The sequence below is a fragment of the Furipterus horrens genome, unplaced genomic scaffold (assembly GCF_987537825.1).
Source record: "Furipterus horrens unplaced genomic scaffold, mFurHor1.1.pri manual_scaffold_6, whole genome shotgun sequence".
NCBI lineage: Eukaryota > Metazoa > Chordata > Mammalia > Chiroptera > Furipteridae > Furipterus > Furipterus horrens.
In genome coordinates this window covers 42351682-42376033 of record NW_028327176.1, presented here as the reverse complement: position 1 = coordinate 42376033, position 24352 = coordinate 42351682, and the positions used below count along the sequence as shown (strand labels likewise).

The window sequence follows — 24352 nt, the reverse complement described above, 5'->3', positions numbered from 1 at the left end:
TAAATGTCTGTTCTGTTTTATTGTTAATCATGTCTTTCTTGTCCAGTTACTTTCTCAGAATCACAAGGTGCCTTTTAGTTCTTTGGCAAAGTGAGAGTATTTAACTAAAGTCTTTAATGAATAGTTACTTGTCATTTATAGGAATTTTGTTTATAAAATACAATAAATTTGGTTTTGAATGAAGTTTACAGGGAATCATGCTAAAAGTTTTGTTTCCCTTGAAATTTTGGATACTTTTTAAAAATAGTACTGATAAGAAAAATTTACTATCATATCTCATCTGCCTAAGATGCACATTGCTTTAAGTCAACTGATATATGCCCTATTTGTAATACATCACTGTTAATATGTTACCAATATAATTCTGAATCATTCTTGTTTCTTAACCAATTTTATTTCTTTTAAAATGAACTTAGTTGAGGTACACTTCTAGGTTAATTTCTTGAGATATAATTCACATACAATAAAATTCTTTTAAAGTGTAAAAATCAATGATTTTTAGTATATTCCCAAAATTGTGCAACCATTACCACTGTCTCAATTCCTGTACACTTTCATCACCCCTAAAAGAAACCCCATACTCATTAGCAATCGCTCCTTTTATTTCCATTTATTGCATAATTGTTCAGGCCAAAACTTTCACTACTATGTTGAATAGACGTGGTGAAAGCAGTCAGCCTAGCCTTGTTAGTGATCAGAGAGGAAAAGCTTTCAGTCTTCACTGCAGTATATGATTTTCCTTATGGGCTTTTCATATATAGCTTTTTTATGTAGAGGTAGTTTGCTTGTATCTGTTCTGTTGAGTATTTTATCACTAACGGGTGCTGAATTTTGTGAAATGCATTTTGTGTGTCAATTGAGATCATCATGTGGTCTTTTTCCTTTATTTTGTTGATGTGGTGTATTACATTGATTGGTTCTTGTATGTTGAATCATCCTTACATTCCAGGAATAAATCCTACTTGATCATGGCATATAATCCTTTTCATAGTCGTTGAGTTTTGTTTGCTGATATTTTGTTGAGGGTTCTTGCATCAGTGTTTTGGAGGGATATTGGTCTGCTGTTTTCTTGACATGTCCTTGTCTGGCTTTGATATCAGGGTTATGTTGGCCTCACAGAATGAGTTAGAAAGTGTCCCCTCTTCTCTTTTAGGAGAAGTTTGAGAAGGATTGGTATTAGTTGTTTAAATGTTTGGTAGAATTTACTAGTGAAGCTGTCAGGTTCAGGACCTTTTCTTTGTTGGGAGATTTTTTATTACTGATTTAATCTCCTTACTAGTTATGTGTCTACTCAGATTTTTTATTTCATTTATTTTCTATATGCACTTTAGTTTTTTCAAAGTAATTTGACTTTTAATATTTTAAAAATTTATTTTCAATTACAGCTGACATTTTTCTATCTGCATTTTTTATTTTTAATTTATTGATGTGACACTGGTTAACAGAATTACACAGTTTTCAGTTGCACAGTTCTACAACACATCATCTATCTGTAAACTGTATTTTGTGTTTACCACCCCAAGTCAAGTCTCGGTCCATTGCCACTTTTCCCCCCACACCCTCCTCTATATCACTGAATCCCACCTTCCCCCAGCAATCACTGCACTGTTGTCTGTGTCCATGAGTTTATCCCTCCCCCCTTTTTGCTCAGTTCCACCACCCCTTCAGCCACCCTCCCTCCGACAACTGTGAGCCTCCCTCTCTATTTATGAGTCTGTCTCTATTTTGCTTGTTTGTTCATTAGATTGCACATGTGAGTGAAATCATATGGTACTGTATTTCTGAATTGGAGTGCATTATTCAGATTTTATATTTCTTTATCAATGAGTTTTAGTAGGTTTTGTGTTTCTAGATATTTGTCCATTTCATGTAAGTTATCCAATCTTTTGACATACAGTAGTTCATAGTACTCTCCCACAATGCTTTTTGTTTCTCTAGAATTGGTAAAAACGTTCTCACTTTCATTTCTGAGTTCAGTACCTTCACTTTTCTCTTTCTTAGTCCTATCAATTTTGTTGTATTTGAAGAATCAACCTTTGTATTCATTTATTTTTCTCTATGCTTTTTCTGATCTCTCTCCTGTTTACCTCTGTCTGCTCTGATCTTTATTATTTCTTCTTCTGCTAGCTTTAGATTTAGTTTGTTCTTTTCTGGTCCCTTAACTTGTAAAATTAGATTGCTAATTTTAGATCTCCCTTGCATTTTTAATATAAATGTTTATAACTACAAATTTTCCTATTATCACTGCTTTCACTGTGCTTCTTAAGTTCTGTATTGATTATGTGTTTTATCTTCCTTTGTGAAGTTTCTGTTTATATGTTGGATTTTTTTTTTTTTTTTTTTTTTTTTTTTTTTTTTTTGGTCTCAGCAAAGAATTGTAAGGCTAAATTTGGACAATATTTTCTTGTCAGGTATATGTGTAGTAGTTCCCCCTTACCCATAGGGATATATTCCAAGATGTCAGAAGGTGCCTGAAAACCATGGATTGTACCAAATCCTATGTATACTATGTTTTTCCCTATACATACATATACTTTACAGCTTTTCTTTGACATATCCAAATTGGCAGCATCATCAGTCTTGCATTTTGGGGCCATTATAAAGTAAAATAAGGATTACTTGAACACAATCATTGTGATACCAAGACAGCTAATTACTGATTAATGTGTGGGTAGTGTATACAGTGTGGACATACTGAACTTAATGTCCTGGCCAGTCAGAGCTGGGATGGTGTGAGATTTTATCACTGCTCAGAATGGCGCACAATCTAAAATGTATGAATTGTTTATACCTAGAATTTTCCACTTAATATTTTCTGACCGTTTTGGGCCATGGGTAATTGAAACCACTGAAAATGAAACTATGGATAAGATGGGGCTACTGTAGTGGAACTGTTTTTACTCAGTCTGTGGCTCGCGGGTTATTTAAGTAGAGTTTTTAGTTTCATCCGAATTTGTATCCTATATAAGAAATGCTGTTTTAAGATCACAAAGATTTTCTCCTGTTTTTCTTTTTGTTTGTTTGTTTATTTTTCCCTGTTATTTTCATAATTATCTTTTCACATCTGCATTAACTTTTGTATATGGGGAGTGAGGTTGAGGTTTTATTCCTTTTTTCTTTTTTTCAAACGGCTGTCCAATTTTTCTTGGACCATTTGTTTCAAAGACTATTCTTTCCTCACTTAAATTTCTTGGTGCTTTCTTGAAAATCAATTATATAGGATTACTGTGTTTTTGCTATATCGGTGTAGATACACCACATGGCAGTGGGGTTAGGGAAATAGGAAGAAAAGGACTATTGGAAGAAAAAAACTCTGAAACTCTCATCTGATACATAGGTGATATTCTTATTTAGTTAAAGGAGGTGTTTTACTTAAAAAAATTTAAAGTAGAGCTGTAAGTCAAATGTTATATTAAACATGAAAGAAACATTTGTTTTTTTCATTTTAAATATACATATAGAAATGTCATAGTTTCAGTTGAATTCTTTTCTAGAACTATTGAGAATTGCTTTGGCCCCCAAATTTTAGAGTATGTGTGTCTTGTATGGAGAAACAACTTGCAGTACTTTGTCTCTCAGTTCATTTATTTTTAAGTAAATATCTTTGTTAGCATTTCAATATTTTTTGAAATTATAGTACATTTGAGTAGGGTAAATTTTAAAAACACTATCTTTCTATTACATTTGTATGGTGCTTTTATGATAGAAATGCAAGTGTCATTTCCATTTTATTAAATATATCCTCTTAGTGTTTATTTTTTCTTCATTGTTATAAGATTGGATTGTTACTAACACAGCAAAATTCTATCATGTAGATTAAGTACTAGCTACAGTTATTTTTATTTTTATTTTCTAGCCTTTCATTTCAAGTTGTATAGTAGCCGTATTAATTAAAATAGGAAATGACATTTTTTTCTTATCCACAGTGGCAACTAGACTGTCTTGCTTGCTTGCTGAAGTTAATATGCCAGTTTGCAGTAGATCCATCTGATTTGGATTTAGCTTATCATGATGTCTTTGCCTGGTCTGGTATAGCAGAAAGCCATAGGAAAAGAACTTGGCCTGGTAAATCAAGAAAGGCTGCTGGTGATCATGCCAAAGGTCTTCATATACCAAGATTAACAGAGGTAAAGTACAGAAGTTGTCATTAAATTGTAGTGATGAATTATGTGTGTTTTAAGAGAGCTTATGTACTTCTATTTTGACAAAATTATAAAATACACTAATGCATAAGAAATGCCATTCTGCATTACTACAGTATGACCCACCAGCTGAAGTGATGCCTTCACTTTAAAGCAGAAGTAATTATGAAGCAATAATGCTTTTCAGTCCATTATCCAAAATGTAGGAATGAATTACATTGCATTTTAATGTTCTCTAACTGTAAGATTGAGTTTATTATTCAGACACAGTAATATATATACTGAGTGTATTAGGGTCCATTCAGGAAAACAAATAGAGAATTGCTTTTACGTGCTTGTTTTAGAGGGCTGAAAATACAAAAAAAGAAATGTTGCAGTAACCTAGACAAGTAACCATTTACCACTCCTAGGGTTTGCCTAACATATGAAAGGAGTAGGTTGGGGTTTTCAGAAATAAGCTTATAGGAGGAATAACTGTTGAACTAGGGTTTAGGCCTATGAAAAAAGGGGTTCTGCTTCTGCTTCTGAAACCAACTACCTTTTCTGGGTAAAGTACTTCTGGATCAGTGCTAACAAAAAAAGCAAGGAAGTAACAGGTTACAGAATCTAATAAGAAGCCAGCTGGCAAAGGAGGGATTTGATTTGTCATGTACCAGCCCTAGAATTGCAGAGCTGAAGAAAATGGCACAATAACCAGCAATAAAATTAGAATTATTTTGTGAATTCTGTTGTTCGTGTGATCATATATTTGCCCTTCCAATGTCTCTGTCAATGAACTAGGAAGTGGAGAGAGATGAAGAAGAGTTTTGAGTGAAATCTCTTTACTCATTTTGTAATCTTTTGAGAATGGCACCTCACCTCATACCTGCCTGAGAAACACCAGAATAATGAGTTGGTTACCAATAGAGAAATGTTTTGATGATTACAGGGTGGAAATTGCTGGTATAAATGGAAACCCAAAACATATTTCTCTTTTGGAATTTAGATATTAAATGGGGAAAACTAGGGTTAAATGGGAAAAATGGTTCAACTTATATGTGCTCCTTTTCATTGACTCACTGAATAATTTTTGAAGCTTCTTGACCCTTAGTAGTGATTTCTTCTTGAGATATTAATAATATGTGTAAGTGTACAGGTACACATAAGAGTTTTTAAAAGAATTGGCTTTTAAAAAAATATATAGTGCTAGTACATTCTTATTGAAAATAATTCTGAATATACAAATGAACTTCTCTGCAGTCATAAGTGACTACCCATTAATAGCGTTATTTTTTTAGAGATTTTCTTTTTCTATGCACATGCCAGTATTTGATTTTTGTAGTTCAGAAAAGGTGCTTACTATATGTATAACATCATTAGTTTATCATAATAATTAGAGCTTAGTATGTAAATATAAGCTGTTTGGGAACAAAGGTTCTTTTACACTAATTCTGGCGACAAAGTCATCCAATTTTGGTATAGATAGTGATTTACTGTCATGCATTATTTCATTTGTTCTCTTCAATAAATAGCATTTAAGAAGGTTCAAATCCCAAATTGACCTTTCAAATTCCAGACTAACCGTAGTTTTTCTTGACGCTTTCCTCATTTTGCTAGGGACAGGTTTAGTTGCTAAACCTGTTTTGCACATTTGGCACATTGTTTATACTGTGTTACAGAGCTCTCTTATAAGTTTTCTGCTGCACATGTCTAACATCTCCAGACTGGAACCAGTGCCGGGATAAATAAGAGCCAAGAATTGGTTCTGACCTACAGGAAGGATTCATTAATTTTTTCAATAAATTAGCAAGTTCTTTTTTTCTATAATATGGATAAAGAACTGTAATTTAGAAATGATGTATTTATTAGAATCAGGCAGCTTGAAAGTTAGCAAACTCAACATTGAACCTCAGGATTTTTAATCTAAAATCCATTCTCTATGTCCTTGGTGTATTATATTGCTTTTCTAAATTTTAGTATGGTTGTGGAATCTACCCTTGCTTGACTGGTTTTTTCTTGTTTCAAAAGTAGAAAATATTTAGTTCTTAACCCATGCCCTATAAATCCACTTGTGTAATATACAGTATTTTTCTTGGCCAGTTGGGTGACATGCAGAGAATCTGTGGATCAAAGACAAAAAATAGTTTTGCCTGTATTTCTAATTTTTTAGTATTTTCTTGTTAAAGTTGCTGTTTTTAAGTTTGGTTACAAAATTCTGGTTTTCTAGTATTTTATATTTTTACTGTATTTTCAAGTGGCCATTCTTAGAATTTTCCTTATCTTGTCATAGATAAAAATTAAAATTATTTGGAGTCTTGGTTAAAAATGCAGTTTTGTGTTTTAGTGCATATAAAGATTTTTTAAATGTTTTTTGTTTTAAAGGTATTTCTTGTTCTTGTGCAAGGAACCAGTTTGATTCAGCGACTTATGTCTGTTGCTTATACGTATGATAATCTGGCTCCTAGGTATGGTGTTTTTAACATAATTTATGTATGTATTTGTATTAAAATGTATTTGTAGTAAAAATATAGTGTTTTAAAATTCATTTTGAAAAAATTTAATACTTAACAGAAAAATTGTAGGGTGTTTTAATGAACTCCCATATTTCTTATTTAAATTTGAATATTGTTACGAACATTTAGCCAATTTTATTGCATAATCATAAGTGTATATTTTCTTTGTGTGTGTTTGAAAACATTTATTTACATACTGCTCTAAATCTCTGAGATAAGTTTCAGACATCATGACCATTAGCCAATAAATACTTTGATGTGTGTTTCCTGAGACCAAAGACATTTTCTTAACCACTACAGTAAAATATTTAAGTTTAGGCAATATTATCTAATATACAGTTGATACTTAAATTGTCTCATCAATATTCTTGTAACAATTCTTTTTCTGGTTTAGGGTCATATACTACTGCTGCTGTATTTAGTTTCATATTTATTTCATTTCCTTTAATCAGGGGTACTTTATTAGCCTCTCTTTGATGATAACTGACATTTCTGACCAGTACAGGCCAATTCTTTTATAATGGGCCTTTTAGTTTACGTTTCCCTGATTGTTCTCTCATGGTTAAATTCAGATTATACATTTTAGCAGGAATACTGCATAAGTAATGTGTCTTTCCCAATACATTCTGATGATGTCAGTGTGTCCCATTATTTAGTGATACTAATTTTGATTGGTTAATCTGATTTCCTTTAGGTTTCTCAGCACTAAGTTTCTGATCTTTTCTTTTGTAATTAAAAGTAACCTGTGGAAAGATATTTTGCAGTTGCTTACATTTTCTGCTCCTAATAAAGTTTCCTTCACTAATACATTTTTTTAGCATTCAGTGATGATTCTTGCCTGAATTAAAAATATTAATATGTTTGCAAACTAGTGATTTTCTAACTCTTACCTGTTCCTTTTATGTTTACTAGTTGACATTCCATTGTAAGGAAGTGCTTTTTCTTCCTTCTTTTTATTTATTATTCAGTTTGGATTTTTTTTTTTTAATTCAGCGTATAATTCATTATTAAGCGCTTTGCTCACATTATTACCTGAGTTGGCCTTATCAAGCTTGTTCATGTATCCTTTTGACATATCCCATTATTTTGTGTGGAGAGGAGGAATCCGTTTTTTCCCCAGTTACTACAGTGTCTTTTAGGCTTGTAGTTTTCCCTGCCTTAGTCCTAGAATCAGCCACTTTCTTTAAGAAGCCCTAGTTCCTATTGGTGGGAAACCTCAAAAATATGGGTGCTTTGGTATACTCATTGCTACCAGTGTTTCCTTGCTTCTAGACCCTCAATGGACAGAGCTGGAAATTGGTGTATAAGAATATAGTTTAAGCAAGTAATATGATTCCATTTATTTGGAAAAAAGTTTAATAATGTAGAAAATTTTAATAATTTAGAAATTAAAATATAATTGCTGATGAAAATATGGGACCTGACTCTATGCCTTAAATAATCACATAAAGTATGTTCAAGTATGTAAAATTAATTTCCACGTATTCTGTAGGTGTTACATTGGGCCGAAATTCACCATTATACTTAAATGTTTTATAAAGCTAATATAAACACCTTTAAAACTGTTTAATTTTATTTATGGCTAATAGCTAATTAGCTGTTTTTAGATGCTATTAAAAGTCACCTTCATTGGCAGTGGTTGCATATAAATAGTATAATTATTTTAAGGTTATTTCTTTTTTAATGTACTTTTCTTTAGTGTCTGTGGTAATTGAATTTACATTCAGTTCTTGATCAATATCTGCCAAATCCCACTAGACTTGAAAAGTTCTATACAAACTATGTTTGATTTTGCTCACCATTATATTTCAGTGCTAGGCACCTTACCTTACAGTTTATAAAACTATGAATGGATTACATGGGGAAATGAAGAAAGTGCTGTAACATGCTTTTGATTTGTGTGATAAAATACACCCCAAGCACCAATTACTTCCCAGCTAAATATTTCTTTTTTTTTTTTTAATATTATTTCTTTATTTTAAATAATCTATTTGTTTATTTATTTATTTATTTGTAGAGAGAAGGGAAAGGAGAGAGAGGGAAAGAAACATCACTGTGTGGTTGCCTTTCACTCGCACCCCGAACTGGGGACTTGATGTGCAACCTAGTCATGTGCCCTGACTGGGAATCGAACCAGTGACACTTGGCTTGCAGGCTGACGCTCAATCCACTGAGCCACAGCAGCCAGGGCTCCACCTAAATATTTCTTAACTCTTCCTCCTTGTCCTCTTAACACACACTCTACCTCAGTATGCACATACTACAATATATTGAGTTAAGGCAATTCAGTGGCTGCTTAGTCTGCTTTTTGTTCATTTGATTCTGTTAACCTCACACAATGAAAATAAATATGCAGATTTGATTCCAGCTGCTACTGTTCAAGCTGGTTCCTTCTGTGGCAATTCTTGGTTTCATTCCAGCAGTTCCATTCTTTTATTTGTTAATTGATTGATTTTAGAGAGCGAGAGAGAGACAGACATTGGTTTGTTGTTCCATTTATTTATGCATTCATTGGTTGATTTTTGTATGCACCCTAACTTGGTGAATTGGGATGATGATTTAACCAACTGAGCTACCTGGCTAGGGCCAGCAGTTCCCTTCTTAAAGAATTCATTAAAATCTGTAAGCTCCCAACCTCCCACTCCATCCTTTTGATTTCTCCGCTCCTGTTTCTATACCATTGTTTTTTCATAGGTTCTCACCCTCAGTTTATACTGTACAAGGAGTTTTGTATAAATCAGGGCAGCTAGAACAAATTTGTCCTTGTGTTACCAAAAATTGTCTATTGCTACAGATTTAAAAGATGAGTATGCTGCTCTGGTAAAGCTAACTGTATCAATATGATAAATTAAATATATAATATGTTTAATATTAATACTTGATTTATAACATTTTAACTTTTAAGTACCTTTTGCTTTATATTTTTTATAAGATTTTATTTATTTTTAGAGAGAGGAGAAGAGAGGGAAAAAAAGAGGGAGAGAAACATAATGGGTGGTTGTCTCTCGCATGCGAGACCTGGGCTGCAACCCAGGCATGTGCTCTGACTGGGAATCAAACTGGCGACCACTTGCTTCACAGGTTCTCTCTCAATCCATTGAGCCACACCAGTCAGGGCACCTTTTACTTTAAATCAATAATATGGGTGAGCTTTGCTTTTGGGGATTTTTGAAATGTATTTTGTGAATTATAAAAAAATGGAATGCTAGAGATTAGTGCTTTTTAAAAATAGTTTATTTGTAGGGCAAATAATTTAATCTTTTTTTGTTAAAATAAAATTTAATATTTAGTTTTCTTTAAATCGAAGTAATACATTTTTCATTGAAGCTACTGAAAGTATTGGGGAAAATAGAGGTGAAATTATATTGAATTAGTCAGTTTTTTTTACCTTTTAATAATTTGCTTTTCACTATTCGTGATAGAAATTGGCATTAATAGTACAAAAGCGTTAAACAGAAACTTTCATGGCTGAAAGTTTTTCTGAAATGGTTTGTTGAGGCAAACACTAGCCAGAAAAGGACCAGGTTCTGAGACGTAAGTCTAAATCGCCAGCAGCAGGGCTAGATGGAATATATGTGTCCATGATCCTGGAGTTGATAGGCTCCTATACATATGTTTTCGGGAAGAAAGATATAAGTTGTTTTGAAAGAATTTACATTGGGTACAAATAAGGGGTATGGTGGGAAAAAATAAAGCAGGAGCAGTTCTAGGATAGGAGCATAGCGCCTAAGGAAGAAATATTAACTACTTTTTATTTGTTGCGGCCAACAGTCGTGTTGATTTAAAGCTCCAATGTGCATTCAGGAATGTGAGCAGTCTGTTGTTAGCTGGCTCACAGCTATTAACTGGTTAAATACTCTTGTCTCTCTCTCTCTCTCACTCTCTGGCCTGCTGTAATTTAATTTACAATATCTCAAAATTTTTTTCCTGTCAAAGGAAGGGCATTTTATGTCAATGTATGATTTTTTTTTTTTAAGGAGTCTGAAGTTTAGACTAAACCGTTATAACCTTTCTCTTTGTAATACACACCTCTTTAGTAATTAAATCATGAGCACTTTTTGAGGATTTATGTGTATCAGTCAATAGTGGTTTCACTCAAAATTTATTAAATGAACATTTATTTGGTGTTTGCTATAAGAGTTTACCAGTGAATTTTAAAATAAAAGGGTAAAGATCACAGAAAAAAATAAAAGTAGCTTTCTTAAAATGTAATCTTTTTAGGTGGAAAGTTGTATATACTTTAAAGGATATGTGGTAAAAAAATGAGTTATTTTTAATTCATTGCTGAACTTTAATTAGTGGTGATGTGTTTTTACTTTGCAGAGTTTTGAAAGCTCAGTCTGATCACAGGTCTAGACATGAAGGTAAGGGTTCAAGAAGTTAATTTTTAATAGATAAAGTTTGTAATACATTCATATATAACATCTTTAAATAATTTTTTTTTACAGTACAAGCCTTTATAATTGTATTTTTTCTGATTTTTTATTTTAATTTTTTAGTTTCACATTATTCAATGTGGCTCTTGGTGAGTTGGGCTCATTGCTGTTCTTTAGTGAAATCTAGCCTTGCTGATAGTGATCATTTACAAGATTGGCTAAAGAAATTGACCCTCCTTATTCCTGAGGTAAGATAAACATTGAAGATTAGTAGTTATTCCTCACATTTTTTCATATTGTTAACATTGATAATAATAAAAAAGCTCAAGGAAACAGGTGGACGTGATTTCATAAATATATTATCTAGAATGTGCTTTTTAATTCTTTAAGAGCTAGAGTCTTTTGAACTGTGTACCTTAAGTGTGAATGTTAAAATATTCTGTAGCGTGTGTCTTTTTCTGAAATACTTGTTTATGGAGTGATTATTTTGCTTATGGCATTTTTTAAATTATTATTTTTAATTGGTTTTTTCCTGGAGCTGGAGTACTTGAGCATTTATTTTGGTAACTTATGTTTTAGAGAAGTTTTGTTGTTGTTGTTATTGTTATTGTTTTTCAGTTTATTTAGATTGTATTCTTAGATACAAGCGAGACTTAAAAATAAGCCAGATGTATTTTTTTTTATTCCATTATTTTCACTGAGGAGGACAATATAATTTTCATAAACCATATTTTGATATTAAACTATATTCCTAAATGAAATAGTAGAAATACACTCTTACTATCACTTAGCCAACACAGTTACATCTTTTTTAGACAGCACTGTCTAAAACTTTAGTTCTAAATTGGTGCATATGTGTTCTTGTTCTGGCTCTGTCCCAGAGAACCACTGTGACATTTGGACAAATCCCTTAGAACAGTAAAATTTTCTAGTTTAAGTGCTTTCTAAATTACTACCTGCTTTTAAAATATCTTATCCTATTACTTAATCTTATAAAAGAAATTAATGTGTATATCTTCTCAATCCCTTTTGTATTTGTCTATTGTTTTTGTGTTTATTTGGTTTTATTTAATGGCCATATTTGGGATTTCTAAAATATGTTTTTACAGAATACTGTGTACTTTGGGGTACTTTAGTTAATCATACATCTTTTACATGCATGAGTATGTGATCAGAACATTGTATTTTACAATATATTACTAAAGAAACCACCTAACATTATTTCTGCCAACACATTAACCTTAATATTAACTTTTTAATACTAACTCAGATTATCTTTGGAACTTGCTTTTTATTTAGACTGCAGTTCGTCATGAATCTTGCAATGGTCTTTATAAGTTATCTCTATCGGGGCTGGATGGAGGAGACTCAATCAATCGTTCTTTTCTGCTATTGGCTGCCTCAACATTGTTGAAATTTCTTCCTGATGCTCAAGCACTCAAACCTATCAGGGTAAGATACTGCTGTGTTCAGGAGCAGTTTCTATTTTTGCAGTTTCTTTGCCTAATTTTATCATTATATCCTCGCAGTAATTTTGAATACTTGTTTACTTTATACAGTTTTACCAGATGATAATAGTTAAATAGTTACAAAGTGACAGTCCTGACCAGTGTGGTTCATTGGGTTGAGTGTCAGCTGCAAATGGAAAGGTTGTAGATTAGATTCCCAGTCAGGGCACACGCTTGGGTTGCTAGCCAGGTTCCCGGTTGGGGGCGTGTGAGAGGCAACTCATAGGTGTTTCTCTCTCTCTCTTACTCCCTCCCTTCCCCTCTCTCTAAAAATAAGTAAGTAAACTCCTTAAAAAAAAAGTGACAGCATTGTGACATATTGTGACCATGTTACACCTAGGAATGGAATCTGCTTTGATTTTAGTTATAGGGAATTTCATGGATATTGTTTTGGAAATAGCATTTGTTCTTACTAGGTTCTGGAACCTTATGATAGGAAGCATCATAAATGTAGTTTTCTTCTCATTTAGTCACACAGAATTTTTTTGTTTTTGTTTTTTTAATTCTTAAGGTATTCTGAATTTTCATTTTTTTCCCCCTTTCCAATCGCATTAGTAAGTAAATTCTACTAATCCCAGAAATATGTTGCGTTGTAGGATTTTACTTTTGCTCCTCTATATTAACCTATAAGAAATATAATTTGTTCTTTATTTTTCAGATTTCAAAACTATAATAGACGATTGCATGTGGATAGATTTATATATACTCACATTCTATAGGTTTCTTTTGTTTCCACATTTTCAGTGAATACTTAATTTATATCATATTACTTAGCACAATACATTATTCGTATTTTCTCAAGTAGGTTGTAATTTGAGAGTAATGTTTTTCTGAGATTTCTCATACTATTCACTATGTACCTAGTTATTCTAGTTTTATAGAAAATAGGTGTTCTTTTTTGTTGTTAAATTTTGATTACTGTTTAGTTTGTATTGGGATTTAATTTTTTTCATAAAGCCTAGTTTCTTAAATATATTGTAATTTTACGTTATTTCCCTTTTTAATATGTTTTCACAAAGTTAAATTTTTTTAAATAGATAGATGATTATGAAGAAGAACCAATATTAAAACCTGGATGCAAAGAGTATTTTTGGTTGTTGTGCAAATTAGTTGACAACATACACATAAAGGACGCTAGTCAGGTATGTTTAGGAAATTATACATTATTTTGTTAATAGAGATGTGTGTTCATAACTATAGATTCTTGTTAAAGGCATTTTCATCAATGAGTTGAAAATGCCAAAGGTTTTCTACTGTATTTGCACCTTTCTGTTCTCTACCTTCTTTCTTCTTTTTACTTTGATCTTTGTTGCAATGTCTTTATATAGTATCTATATATAAGTAGTTTACTGTCTCTTTTAAATAAGATTTGTGGATGCAAAATCTTATCTTAAATGAGAAATTTAGACTTTAAACACTGCTTTCTGTAATAGCATGTGGATTTGGAGTTCTGAATGTAAAATAAAATTGTAATTTAAATAGGACTTATTTTAACCTAAACAAAGAAATGTTTAAAAATAAGTTGATTTCAAAAACAAGCTTGGCAGATAAAGTCTTGGTTTTTCACTTTTATAAATTTAGTAAACTAAAATACATCTAAATAATCTCAGAAAAATGAGAAACACTTGAAGTAGATATGTTTAAATATTTAGGAAACATTTTCATTTTTTAAATGTATTTTGATCAAAGTGTATTATATACACTTTACATTTAAAATATCCTATAGTGTTTGAACTTCTCTTTTAAGAAAAAGATTACATATGAATTCTTAGTTTTCTGCTTTTCATTTGAGAAATAATTACAAAAATCAATATTGAACATTTTTTAACTTATTTATTATTTATAAAATATTGATGCCAGATAAATATTGATCTTTCTTTTTTAAACCTGGGGCTACCTACTTAAATTAGGAATTAATATTTTTTTGCTTGCTGAAGTTATTATCTTTTATAGAGGTACAGTTTTCTCTGAGAATCCTCTTAAATTGTTTTATAAGATCTGTTTTAATTTTTTGCTTATTTATAATGAGAATTTTTGAAATGATTTAACTGGGAATTTAAGTTTATTTTTAAAGCCTAGTTTAAAGGTGGTGTTAAAAACAAATCTTAATGGGTGAATTGTATAGTATGTGAATAACACCTCAAAAAATTGTTAAAAAATAAAAGCATCAGACTTTAGTGTTTTCTTAACATATTACTGTGTTGATCATAATTTGTTATATTCCATTGTATCTTTTTTGAAGGACTATCGAAGATGTGTTTACAACCATAATTTTATTAATTTGACATCATGTATAAGTAATGAGTTATTTACTTATTTTTAAAATAATCTCTGAACTACTAAACATAAAAATTTATATTTGAATTTTGTATTTTCTCTTTGTATTAAGACAACACTCCTTGACTTAGATGCTTTGGCACGACATTTGGCTGACTGCATTCGAAGGTAAAATTTGATGTGATTTGACAATTATATTGTTGTAGAAAGATAAAGGACATAATTATGTGAACTATCTTGTTTTGCTTGTATTCTTTTTTTGTAGCAGGGAGATACTTGATCATCAAGATGGTAACATAGAAGATGATGGGCTTACAGGACTCCTTAGGCTTGCAACAAGTGTTATTAAACACAAACCACCCTTTAAATTTTCAAGGGAAGGACAGGTAGGTATTAAGACATCCAATGTCTATGGGAAATGTGATTGAAACTTTGTTGTTGCACCGTAAGTGGATATGTGAAATTTTCTTAAACATGCAAGTGTAAAGTTTGCTAGACCTTCTTTGCTGGTAGGAAAATGAACTTTGGATAAAATGAAGCCTAAAAATATAAACCTCAGGTTTATTTTTAGAATGCAGAAACAAGTTTTAATTTCTGTGACTATGTGGAGAGATAACCTCTACTTTAATGGTATAGTTTGTGGGATCGAATATTTTGAATAGTAACTTACACAATGGAGTTAATAACTAGGCATTATAGAATATCTATCTTATTGATTTTATATTTCAAAGGCCTATTTGACATAAAATCTGGTACTGCATATTTGATACACTTAATGACTCTACACTAACCAATCTCTAATTACTCTTTAGATTAAGTTATTCACTCTTCCATTGGCACTTTTATCATTGTTTGCACTGATTGAGTTATGGTTTGGAGGGTTTCCTTGAGGTCATTGATTGTGTCAGGAAGCACAAAACCAAAAGCATGTAAGATTGTCCCCTGAACATAGACTACAGATTCTTGAGATAAACTAAGGTGACAGTCTTACCTAGCTTAAGTCTGTGCTACTTCCTCTATTCCATGCTGCTCTTTCCTGTGCTTTTTCATTTAGGCCCTTTTTTCATTTTTTTACTATAGCCATTGGGAACAATTTGATTGATTTATAATTTTGCTGGTTAAAATGGTTTTGTTGTTGTTGTTGGCTGTGGGTTTGTCATGTGTCCTTGATCACGTTGAGGTATATTCCCTCTATTCCCACTTTGCTGAGTTTTTAAAAGTGTTTAAGCTTTTAACCACTATTCAATACAATCTACAATGGTTGAAACCTTAAACACTATTTTATAGTTTGTGTTTTTCATTGGTTATGTAGTCAAAACTATAGTTTTTCATGGCAAACCTATAGAAGCACCTGTGCAGGAGAGATATATAATCTGAATTGAGATTTTAAAGCTTCACCATGCTCTGGGTGTGGAGATCTAGGTAGAAAACTAGGAAGGGCAAGTGTATGGGTCAGAGGGCCAGTTAGGGAGTTTTGCAGTAGTTCTGGAGAGGGATGATGGTGGAAAGTGTTTGGATTTGAGATATTTTTTAAAGGTAGAGTTCACAAGACTTAAATTAGATAAGATTGTGAGATAGAAGAGAGAAGTCAATCAAGAATGACTCCTTAGTTTTAAGTCTGAGAAACTAAATAAATAATAATGCCATTTGCTAAGAAAGGGAAAACTCAGACTCCATAAGATTGGGAGAGGGTGGGTGTGTCAGAATCAATTGTTCTATTTTGGACACGTTAAATTTGAAATGCCAATTTAGATATTTAAGTGGAGGTGTTTAAGGCAGTTGGTTTCAGTGTAATTTTAAGAAAAGTCTTCTTTATCTCCAAGATATTTAAAGTTCATTTTCTACTTTTGCTTTTTTATTTAAGAATTTTTAAAACTTTTATTCAGAATTTACTTTAGTTCAGGAGTCGGCAAACATTTTCTGTTAACAGCCTCATAATTTCAGGCTTTGCAGGCCACATATGGTCTCTGTCACCACCATCGCTACTGCTTCTCCTTTCTTTCCTCCTTCTTCCTTCCTATTCTCTTTCTCCTCCCTTATTCTAATTATCCTTTAAAAATATAAACCCCATTCTTATCTCTACAACTTTGCATAGTATCTAGCAAATAAATATATGTTGAACAAATGGATGGTTAAGACTCAGTCCTGATTCCTAATAACCTATAATCTAATGCTTCAGTTGCTCATCAGGTTATTATTGAGAAGCCTGCCTTATGCAGAATTTGTATTTACACACAAATTATGGCTGCTCATGATACTTGGAACTCATGGTAAAAAATAAGCTATTAAAGGGATATTACCAGGGATATGGAAGGCCAGATAGCTTTGAGATGATTAGGAAAGGTTTTCAAGAATATATAGCTTTTGTAATATATGATAAAATTAAAAAGTTAGAAAAACAAGGAAAACATTTAAGTCATAGAAAAGAGTAGGAGTAAAAATTAAATCGTAGAAAACCACTGGGCATGTTCAGGAAATTAGTTGTTTGGCTTGAATTTGAGGAAGTAGAGGAGGTAACTTAGGAAGCTAGATAGCCATCTATTGTGGTCACAGGAAATTGTTTTTATATGTACAGTAAAACAAAAAATCAAATAACATCAGGAATATACTTTGGCAAAATAAATCTGGTAACAGATGCAAAGCTAGTATAGTACAGTGGTCTTCAAACATTTGTTGCTCACATATTCTTTAAAGAATTTTGGAAAACCTAGATATCACCACACAGATTTTTAATTTTTAAAATTTTCTAGATTTTAGCCCTGACTGGTGTGGCTCAGTTGGTTGGCCATTATCACACAAAGCAAAAGGTTGCCAGTTTGATTCCCTATCAGAGCACATGCTTGGGTTGAGGTTTTGGTCCTCAGCAAGGGTACATATGAGAGGCAACTGATGTTTCCCTCTCATATTGATGTTTCTCTCTCACTCTTTCTCCCTCCCTCCCTTTCCTCTAAAAATAAATAAATACATACATAAATCTTAAATATTTTTTTTATAGATTTTAAAACTTGAATTATTTTAAAGACTGTAATCTCCAGGTAATTTTTGAAATCAATAAAAATATTTCTATGTGCACATTGTGTTCTTGTAAATTTTGTCTATTTAATTATGACCACATTATATTTATTTGGACATGGGCAAGCAGAGAAACAGAAATATACTTTAAATTTTGCCAAATAAATATGAAACATTAAACATAAAATTTTATTGAACAGAAGGATGACACTTTTAAAATTAATCCATGCTGTTGTAGATGAATATTACTTACTAAGCTAGAATGATCATGTGTTTTTTAAACAATTCTTTTTTAAAAAGATTTTATTTATTTATTTTGAGAGAGGGGAAGGAAGGGAGGAAGAGAGGGAAACATCAGTGTGCACAAGATACATCAGTTAGTTGCCTCTCGCGTGCCCCAAACTTGGGCCCTGGGCCTCAACCCAGACATGTGCACTGACTGGGAATCAAACCGACACTCAATCCACTGAGCCACACTAGCCAGGGCTTATCCTGTGTTTATTAAATCTATTCTTTATATTTTTATGATGTAAGTTCTGAGGAATTTTGTTTACATAATGGAAATGTAAACCTTTTCATATAGTGTTTGCAGTGGGAATCAAATAATGTTATTTCTTTGAATTTCTTCTGAATTACTTATCACAAACCATACTATGATCTATCATCAGAAACTTTTTTTTTCCCAGATACCATACTTTAATATAAAATTTCAAATCTCGAGAAAAAGTCAATGTGCTATTAATATATGCACAAAGTAGCTTGTTTGGTGAGGAATACATGAGGGTACGAAAACAGTAATACCCTGGTATTATGTCCCAGTCATTCTTCAGGCACATCAGCCTGTGGGTACAGGAGTTAGCCAGGTGCTGTTCCCACTGGTAAAAGAAGAGGTTCGCTCTTCTTTCTTCCTGGGTCACTTGTGGCAGAAAGAATAGAAATAGCATGAGAAAGAATGTCACACCAAGCATAAGCCCTACTAGTTTCTTGAGAACATGGGCCTGAATTTTCAAGCTTCCAGCCATTAAGAAGATGATCCTAGTATGATGAGAATTGCAGACCCAGAACACATATCCAATCCCATTTTCTGTGTGATGTTAACTACCAAAGGGAAAAATACTATTATCAGCAAATATTTTCTCAGCAGTTCTTTTTTCTGGGAAGTATACCAAAATGGCTTTATCATTATCAAATGGCTATGTTGATATACATATGTTACTATTTCACTTAGAAATAACTGCTTTCCTGGTAAACTCAGATTAAGGAAAATAAAATTATTTTGAATATGCTTTTACCAACCTAATATTTCTGATAAAATGCTTTCTTCTGATCACAGGCTTTACTTTATTTTTTTTCACCCCCAAAACTTTGGAGCTACAGATATCTAGCTCATTCAATTTCTATGTCTAAACTGATTGGCAAAGATAATGCATTGTTAACCCTTTGAGTGCCGACATGACTGTGAGTGACGCTGACAAATTTTCCCAAAAGTGCCAGTGTCACTCCCAGTGATTCTTTTTTCGATGGCTATAAATGTAAATAGCAATGGAATAATCTGTACTTTATGTTTTGTTCTCTTTTTTTGTACCTCAGGTTATATATTGATATAATGGTTTTTCATGTTTATCCAAATTTTTAATCACACACAGCACTCAAAGGGTTAAACTAGTTACTAGCCAATTCTCTTCCTTTTTGGGTGAGCTTGATTTTATTTTTTAGTTATGTAAGTATGCTACTCTGTGTCCAAGACCTTCATCTCACCTCTGAATTCTCAGATAGACAAGATATAACTGGTCAACTGTATGAAGTAAGACTGTATTTACTTTCCATATTTCTTAGCCAAAGTTAGGAACTATGTATTATACTTTCTTTGATAATAGTGAGACTCAGCATGTAGTTGTACTCATAGCTAAGCTATATTACAGCAAAATGATACAAAATAAAAGCAGCGAAAGAAGAGCATGAGTCCAAGTTTGGTGGAAACTAGGTATATGCTTCTGAGAGTCCTCTCCTGATGGAGTTGCACAGAATGTGCTTAATTCCCCCAGCAATGAGTGTGACAACGTGTGTGGTGTTTTCTACTCGGGATGCTCTCTTGTGCTTAGGAGTCCAGGGTTTTTATTGGAGTGGGTCCTGTAGGCACACAGTATCTGCATAACTGAAATTCTGGATTCCAAAATGGAAAGCAGTTACTCAGCATAAACCAAGAACAAACAGGCACAGTAAGCCACTTTTATCAATTAGGGAAAGTTCAGAGGAGGGTACTGTTTACCATTAAAGTTTCCAGGTGACTGCCAAGGGCCAACCTTACAATCTAGACTTCCTAAGGATAGCAGAGTCTCAGTCTTAACCATATTACCTCTTTTCTATGCAGTACCCCAGGAGGTTGTATACCACAGAATAATGTACCATGGTAGTGTTTGAGATGGGTGAGGGACATAATTGGTTCCTTACTAATTTACCAAAGAAAATTAAGAAAGAACAACTGGGGAGGCAACTCATTCTCAGGGAGATCAAATTTAGGAAAAAGTACATCAGAAATGTTACTTTACATGGTAAAACATTGCACCTCAGTTTGAACTTTACTGGAATAGAAATTAAGAGTTTGATGTCTTAAATCCTGACTTTGTGGCACCTGACAACTCTACCCCAGACAAGGTTCTTAATATTTTTTGTTTGGGGGCCTTGAATATCCTCTGGCACTTAAAAGTTTTCATTACGAGGAAGTTGGTGGTTTGGCTGGTACTACTACTACTACTATTATTATTATTAGAGAAAATAGGAAGAAACTTAAGTAAATGCAGAGGCAGTTAAAATAGGGAGTAATGAGTCCGGGCACTTAATGGATTGTAAAATAGTAGCACTGTAGATGAGAATCTGTAAGAATGAACCATATTAGGTGTCAAGAGGGAGGTAAGTGTGAAGATGATCCTCACCCATTCTGTGTTCTCTTAAGAGAAGTGAAGATTGGGAAGACTTTCATATGATTGTATATGATGCTGCTTTTAAGTTTTTAAACAGTATTTTAGAAAACTATAGATTGTCATATAATTTAGTTTATTCTACTAAGTTATTCATTATATTTGAATATAATTAATATTCAAGGTTGGATAATTACTTGGTTTTTCTGTTTTCCAGGAATTTTTAAGAGATATCTTCAATCTCCTGTTTTTGCTGCCTAGTCTAAAAGATAGACAACAGCCAAAGTGCAAATCACATTCTTCAAGAGCTGCTGCTTATGATTTGTTAGTAGAGATGGTAAAGGGATCTGTTGAGAACTACAGGCTAATACACAACTGGGTTATGGCACAACACATGCAGTGTAAGCATTCTTTTTTTTTTTAATCTTTATAACTTTTGTATGCAGAAATTAGATTTTTGGAGGATGTGGTTTAAAAAAATTCACTGTTCACACAGCATTTATAAGTGATTGTTGTTAGGTTGTTATTGAAGTTAAAAAGTAAAAACTTAAGAAACTGGTATGAAGGACATTTTATAGATCGCTGATGTACTTAAACATTTTTTGATTGAATAATTTAGTGGTAAGTAAAATAAAGTGACAGTCCTTTGAAATTTTAAGAAATGAATTAATTTTACTATGTTATTACTCATTTAAAAAATTACCATATATAATGTTTTATGTATATTAATTAAATATGTAATGAAGGTAGTGGTGATTAATAAACACAGTACATTATGTGTAATAGTTGGTTTGGGGGACATTTTTTTCTCCACCTTTTTTTCAACAGCCCATGCACCTTATAAATGGGATTATTGGCCTCATGAGGATGTCCGTGCTGAGTGTAGATTTGTTGGCCTGACTAACCTTGGAGCTACTTGTTATTTGGCCTCCACTATTCAGCAACTTTATATGATACCTGAAGCAAGGCAGGCTGTCTTCACTGCTAAGGTATAGTTTTCTCCCTTTAATTAAAACTATAAAACAAAATTTTAAAATTTTGTGAATAAATCTTGATTCTTTAAATTTACTAAAATATTGTTTGAGAAAGTAATTTATGACTTTAAAAAAATGATAAAATTTGATGATGTAACTAGCTAATGCCATGTATGTTTTAATTATTTTTACATTTCAGTAGATTACTACTAAGTTGTAGTATAATTTCTCAAAGGAAAACAGTTGTGGAACATACACACTCAATGTATACAATGAACATGATATTTTCATTAAAAATAAGTATACATTCTTTAATTTATTTTTTGTTATTCAATTACAATTATACCAATTTTTCCCCATTTGCCCTCCTCTGCCTAGCCTATACACACCCAACCCCCAGTCCCATAGTCAGTCCCCCCTCTGTTGAATAATTGATTTCATTTAGCATAAAGAAATTTTTTTAATATGCTTCATTGATTATGCTGTTACAGTAGTCCCAATTTCTTTCCCGTTTGTTCCCCTCCATCCAGTGACCCCCCTCCCTCCAGTTGTCACCCCGCTTAGTCCATGCCCATTGGTTGTGCGTATAGTTCTCCTCAGCATCTTCTGTCTACTCCATTCCCTCCTACTATGCTTCTTAATTCCTGTACCATCTCCCTCCCTTTCCTCCCTGCCCCATCCCCACTGACCTCCCTCCCAGAAAGCTCCTCATACCTATAATTCTTTTCCCACTCTCATTGCCTACTTAGTTTGCCTTTGATTTGGTTCCATAGCTTCTGTTGTTGGTTGTTGTGATACAGTTTTCATTTTAATGTTCATAGTTTTGATCCTCCTTTTTCTAAACCAGTCCCTTTAACATCTCATATAACAGTGGTTTGGATCTAATGAACTCCTTCAGGGAAGTCTGCTTCATTATTTTTTCACATAATTTTTCAATTTCTAGTTCTTCACCTTCTGGCAACCCTGAGATTTGGATGTTGGCCCACTTATAGCTGTCCCATAGGTTTCTGAGCGTCTCCTCATTTTCCTCACTTTTCGTTTCCTCTTTCTGCACTGATTGACTGTTCCTTTCCTATGTTCCGATTTGTTGATTTGATCCCTGGTTTTCTTTCCCTCACCGCTAGTTTCGTATGTGTTTTTGTTCATTTCATCAGGACTAGCCGTCATTTCTTCCCTGTCTTAAGATCTGCTGTTAGGTCTGTAAGCATTCCTATAACCAAAGCTCTGAAGGGTGCCTCAGAAAGATTTCCTATCTGCTGAGCTGTTAGATTAGATATTTGCTGTCTGGTCAACTGTGTCTCCGGGATCTCTATCATGATCTGGTCCATCCTGACAGTTTTGTGTTTACCTTTGCTTCCTGGGTGGGGCTGTCAAACCTCCTATGCTATAGGGGGCAGAACCCTGTGCACTTGTCACAACCAGGTGACCTTCTCACCACACTGTGGTGCTTTGTGTGGGGATTGGGGTCCAAGATGGATTCTTTTCGTTCACTCTCCGCTGAGAGACCGGGAGCCTCCTCCTCCGTCCCCCACGCCCTCCAGGTCTCACAGTCCGAGTCAGTGGGGGTCTGCCTTCCCCAGCATTGGAATCGCGAGCTGACGGGTTTGGTCTGCAGCCGGGGGTGCTCCCCAGGTGCTTCTCACCTCCCCTTAAATATGGGTGTCTGTGCTTATTGCCATCGCCGCAGCTGCTGCCGTGGAGAGCACAGCTTGACCTCTCCTCCCCGGCTTCACCCCTCCTGCCCGTCCAGATGAGCACCACTTCTTTATAACTTCATACATTGGAGTTCCATTAATTTTTTGGAACTTTGGTTATTTATGGTTTTGCAGTAGTTGTAGTCCTTCTTAGTTGTGGAGGGAGACAGAGTGTTTCAGTCTAGGCCTCTGTCTTGGCTGGAAGTCTCCCAGAAATTCTTGTGACTAAATTTGGTGAATCCATTTTCATAATTTTATAGAACCAGTTACCAAAGATGCATGTTTTCAGTAATCTTTTTTCCTAGTTGTTGACTTATTTATATTTCTTGTTTTTTCTTTTTTTATACAATATTAATGATCAACTTTAATCGATTAACACTATGAGGAATTAGTGTATAGCAACAGAAAGAACAGTGAGATGTGCTAATTATGATTAATTGTCATAATTATTTTTTAGAACTTAATGTTGACCTGTCTCTACATAAAATATTCTTGCAGAATAGTATTTGACATGACCTTGGAAAGTACTCTAGTCATTTGGGCACTTGATTCTTTATATGAACATGTTAGTTATTTTTTATTCCCTTTTTGATGTTCACAGGAAGATCATAGAAAGCTACATGTATTTTAATTGTGGTAAAATATACACAACATAAAGTATACCATATTAACCATAAGTATACAGTTTTTTGGTATTAAGTACATTCATATTGCAACCATCACCACCATCAATCTCCAGTTTGTTTACCCATGCTGTTAAGAACATGAGTGTACAAGTATACTTTCGAGCTCCAGCTTTCACATTACTCAGAAGTAATTGCTGGATTGTATGGTAAGTCTATATTTAGTTTTTTGAGGAATTGTTGGGCCATTTTCCCACAGTGGCTGCACTGTTTTATATTCCTACTGGCAGTGCACAAGGGTCCAAATTTCTCCATATTCTTGCCAACAATTACTAT

The 24352-nt window shown here is 33.1% G+C and overlaps 1 protein-coding gene across 1 annotated transcript in view; it reads left to right on the top strand.

Annotated features, from left to right (window-relative positions):
• Positions 1–24352, top strand: part of USP34 (ubiquitin specific peptidase 34) — a 233373-nt gene that overhangs the window by 141104 nt on the left and 67917 nt on the right. The window contains exons 34-43 of the mRNA XM_090281354.1: positions 3927–4127; positions 6504–6586; positions 10958–10998; positions 11134–11258; positions 12310–12462; positions 13556–13660; positions 14908–14963; positions 15061–15181; positions 20943–21126; positions 21554–21714. Coding sequence (XP_090137480.1) covers positions 3927–4127; positions 6504–6586; positions 10958–10998; positions 11134–11258; positions 12310–12462; positions 13556–13660; positions 14908–14963; positions 15061–15181; positions 20943–21126; positions 21554–21714 — 1230 coding nt within the window. The remainder of the gene's footprint in view (positions 1–3926; positions 4128–6503; positions 6587–10957; positions 10999–11133; positions 11259–12309; positions 12463–13555; positions 13661–14907; positions 14964–15060; positions 15182–20942; positions 21127–21553; positions 21715–24352) is intronic.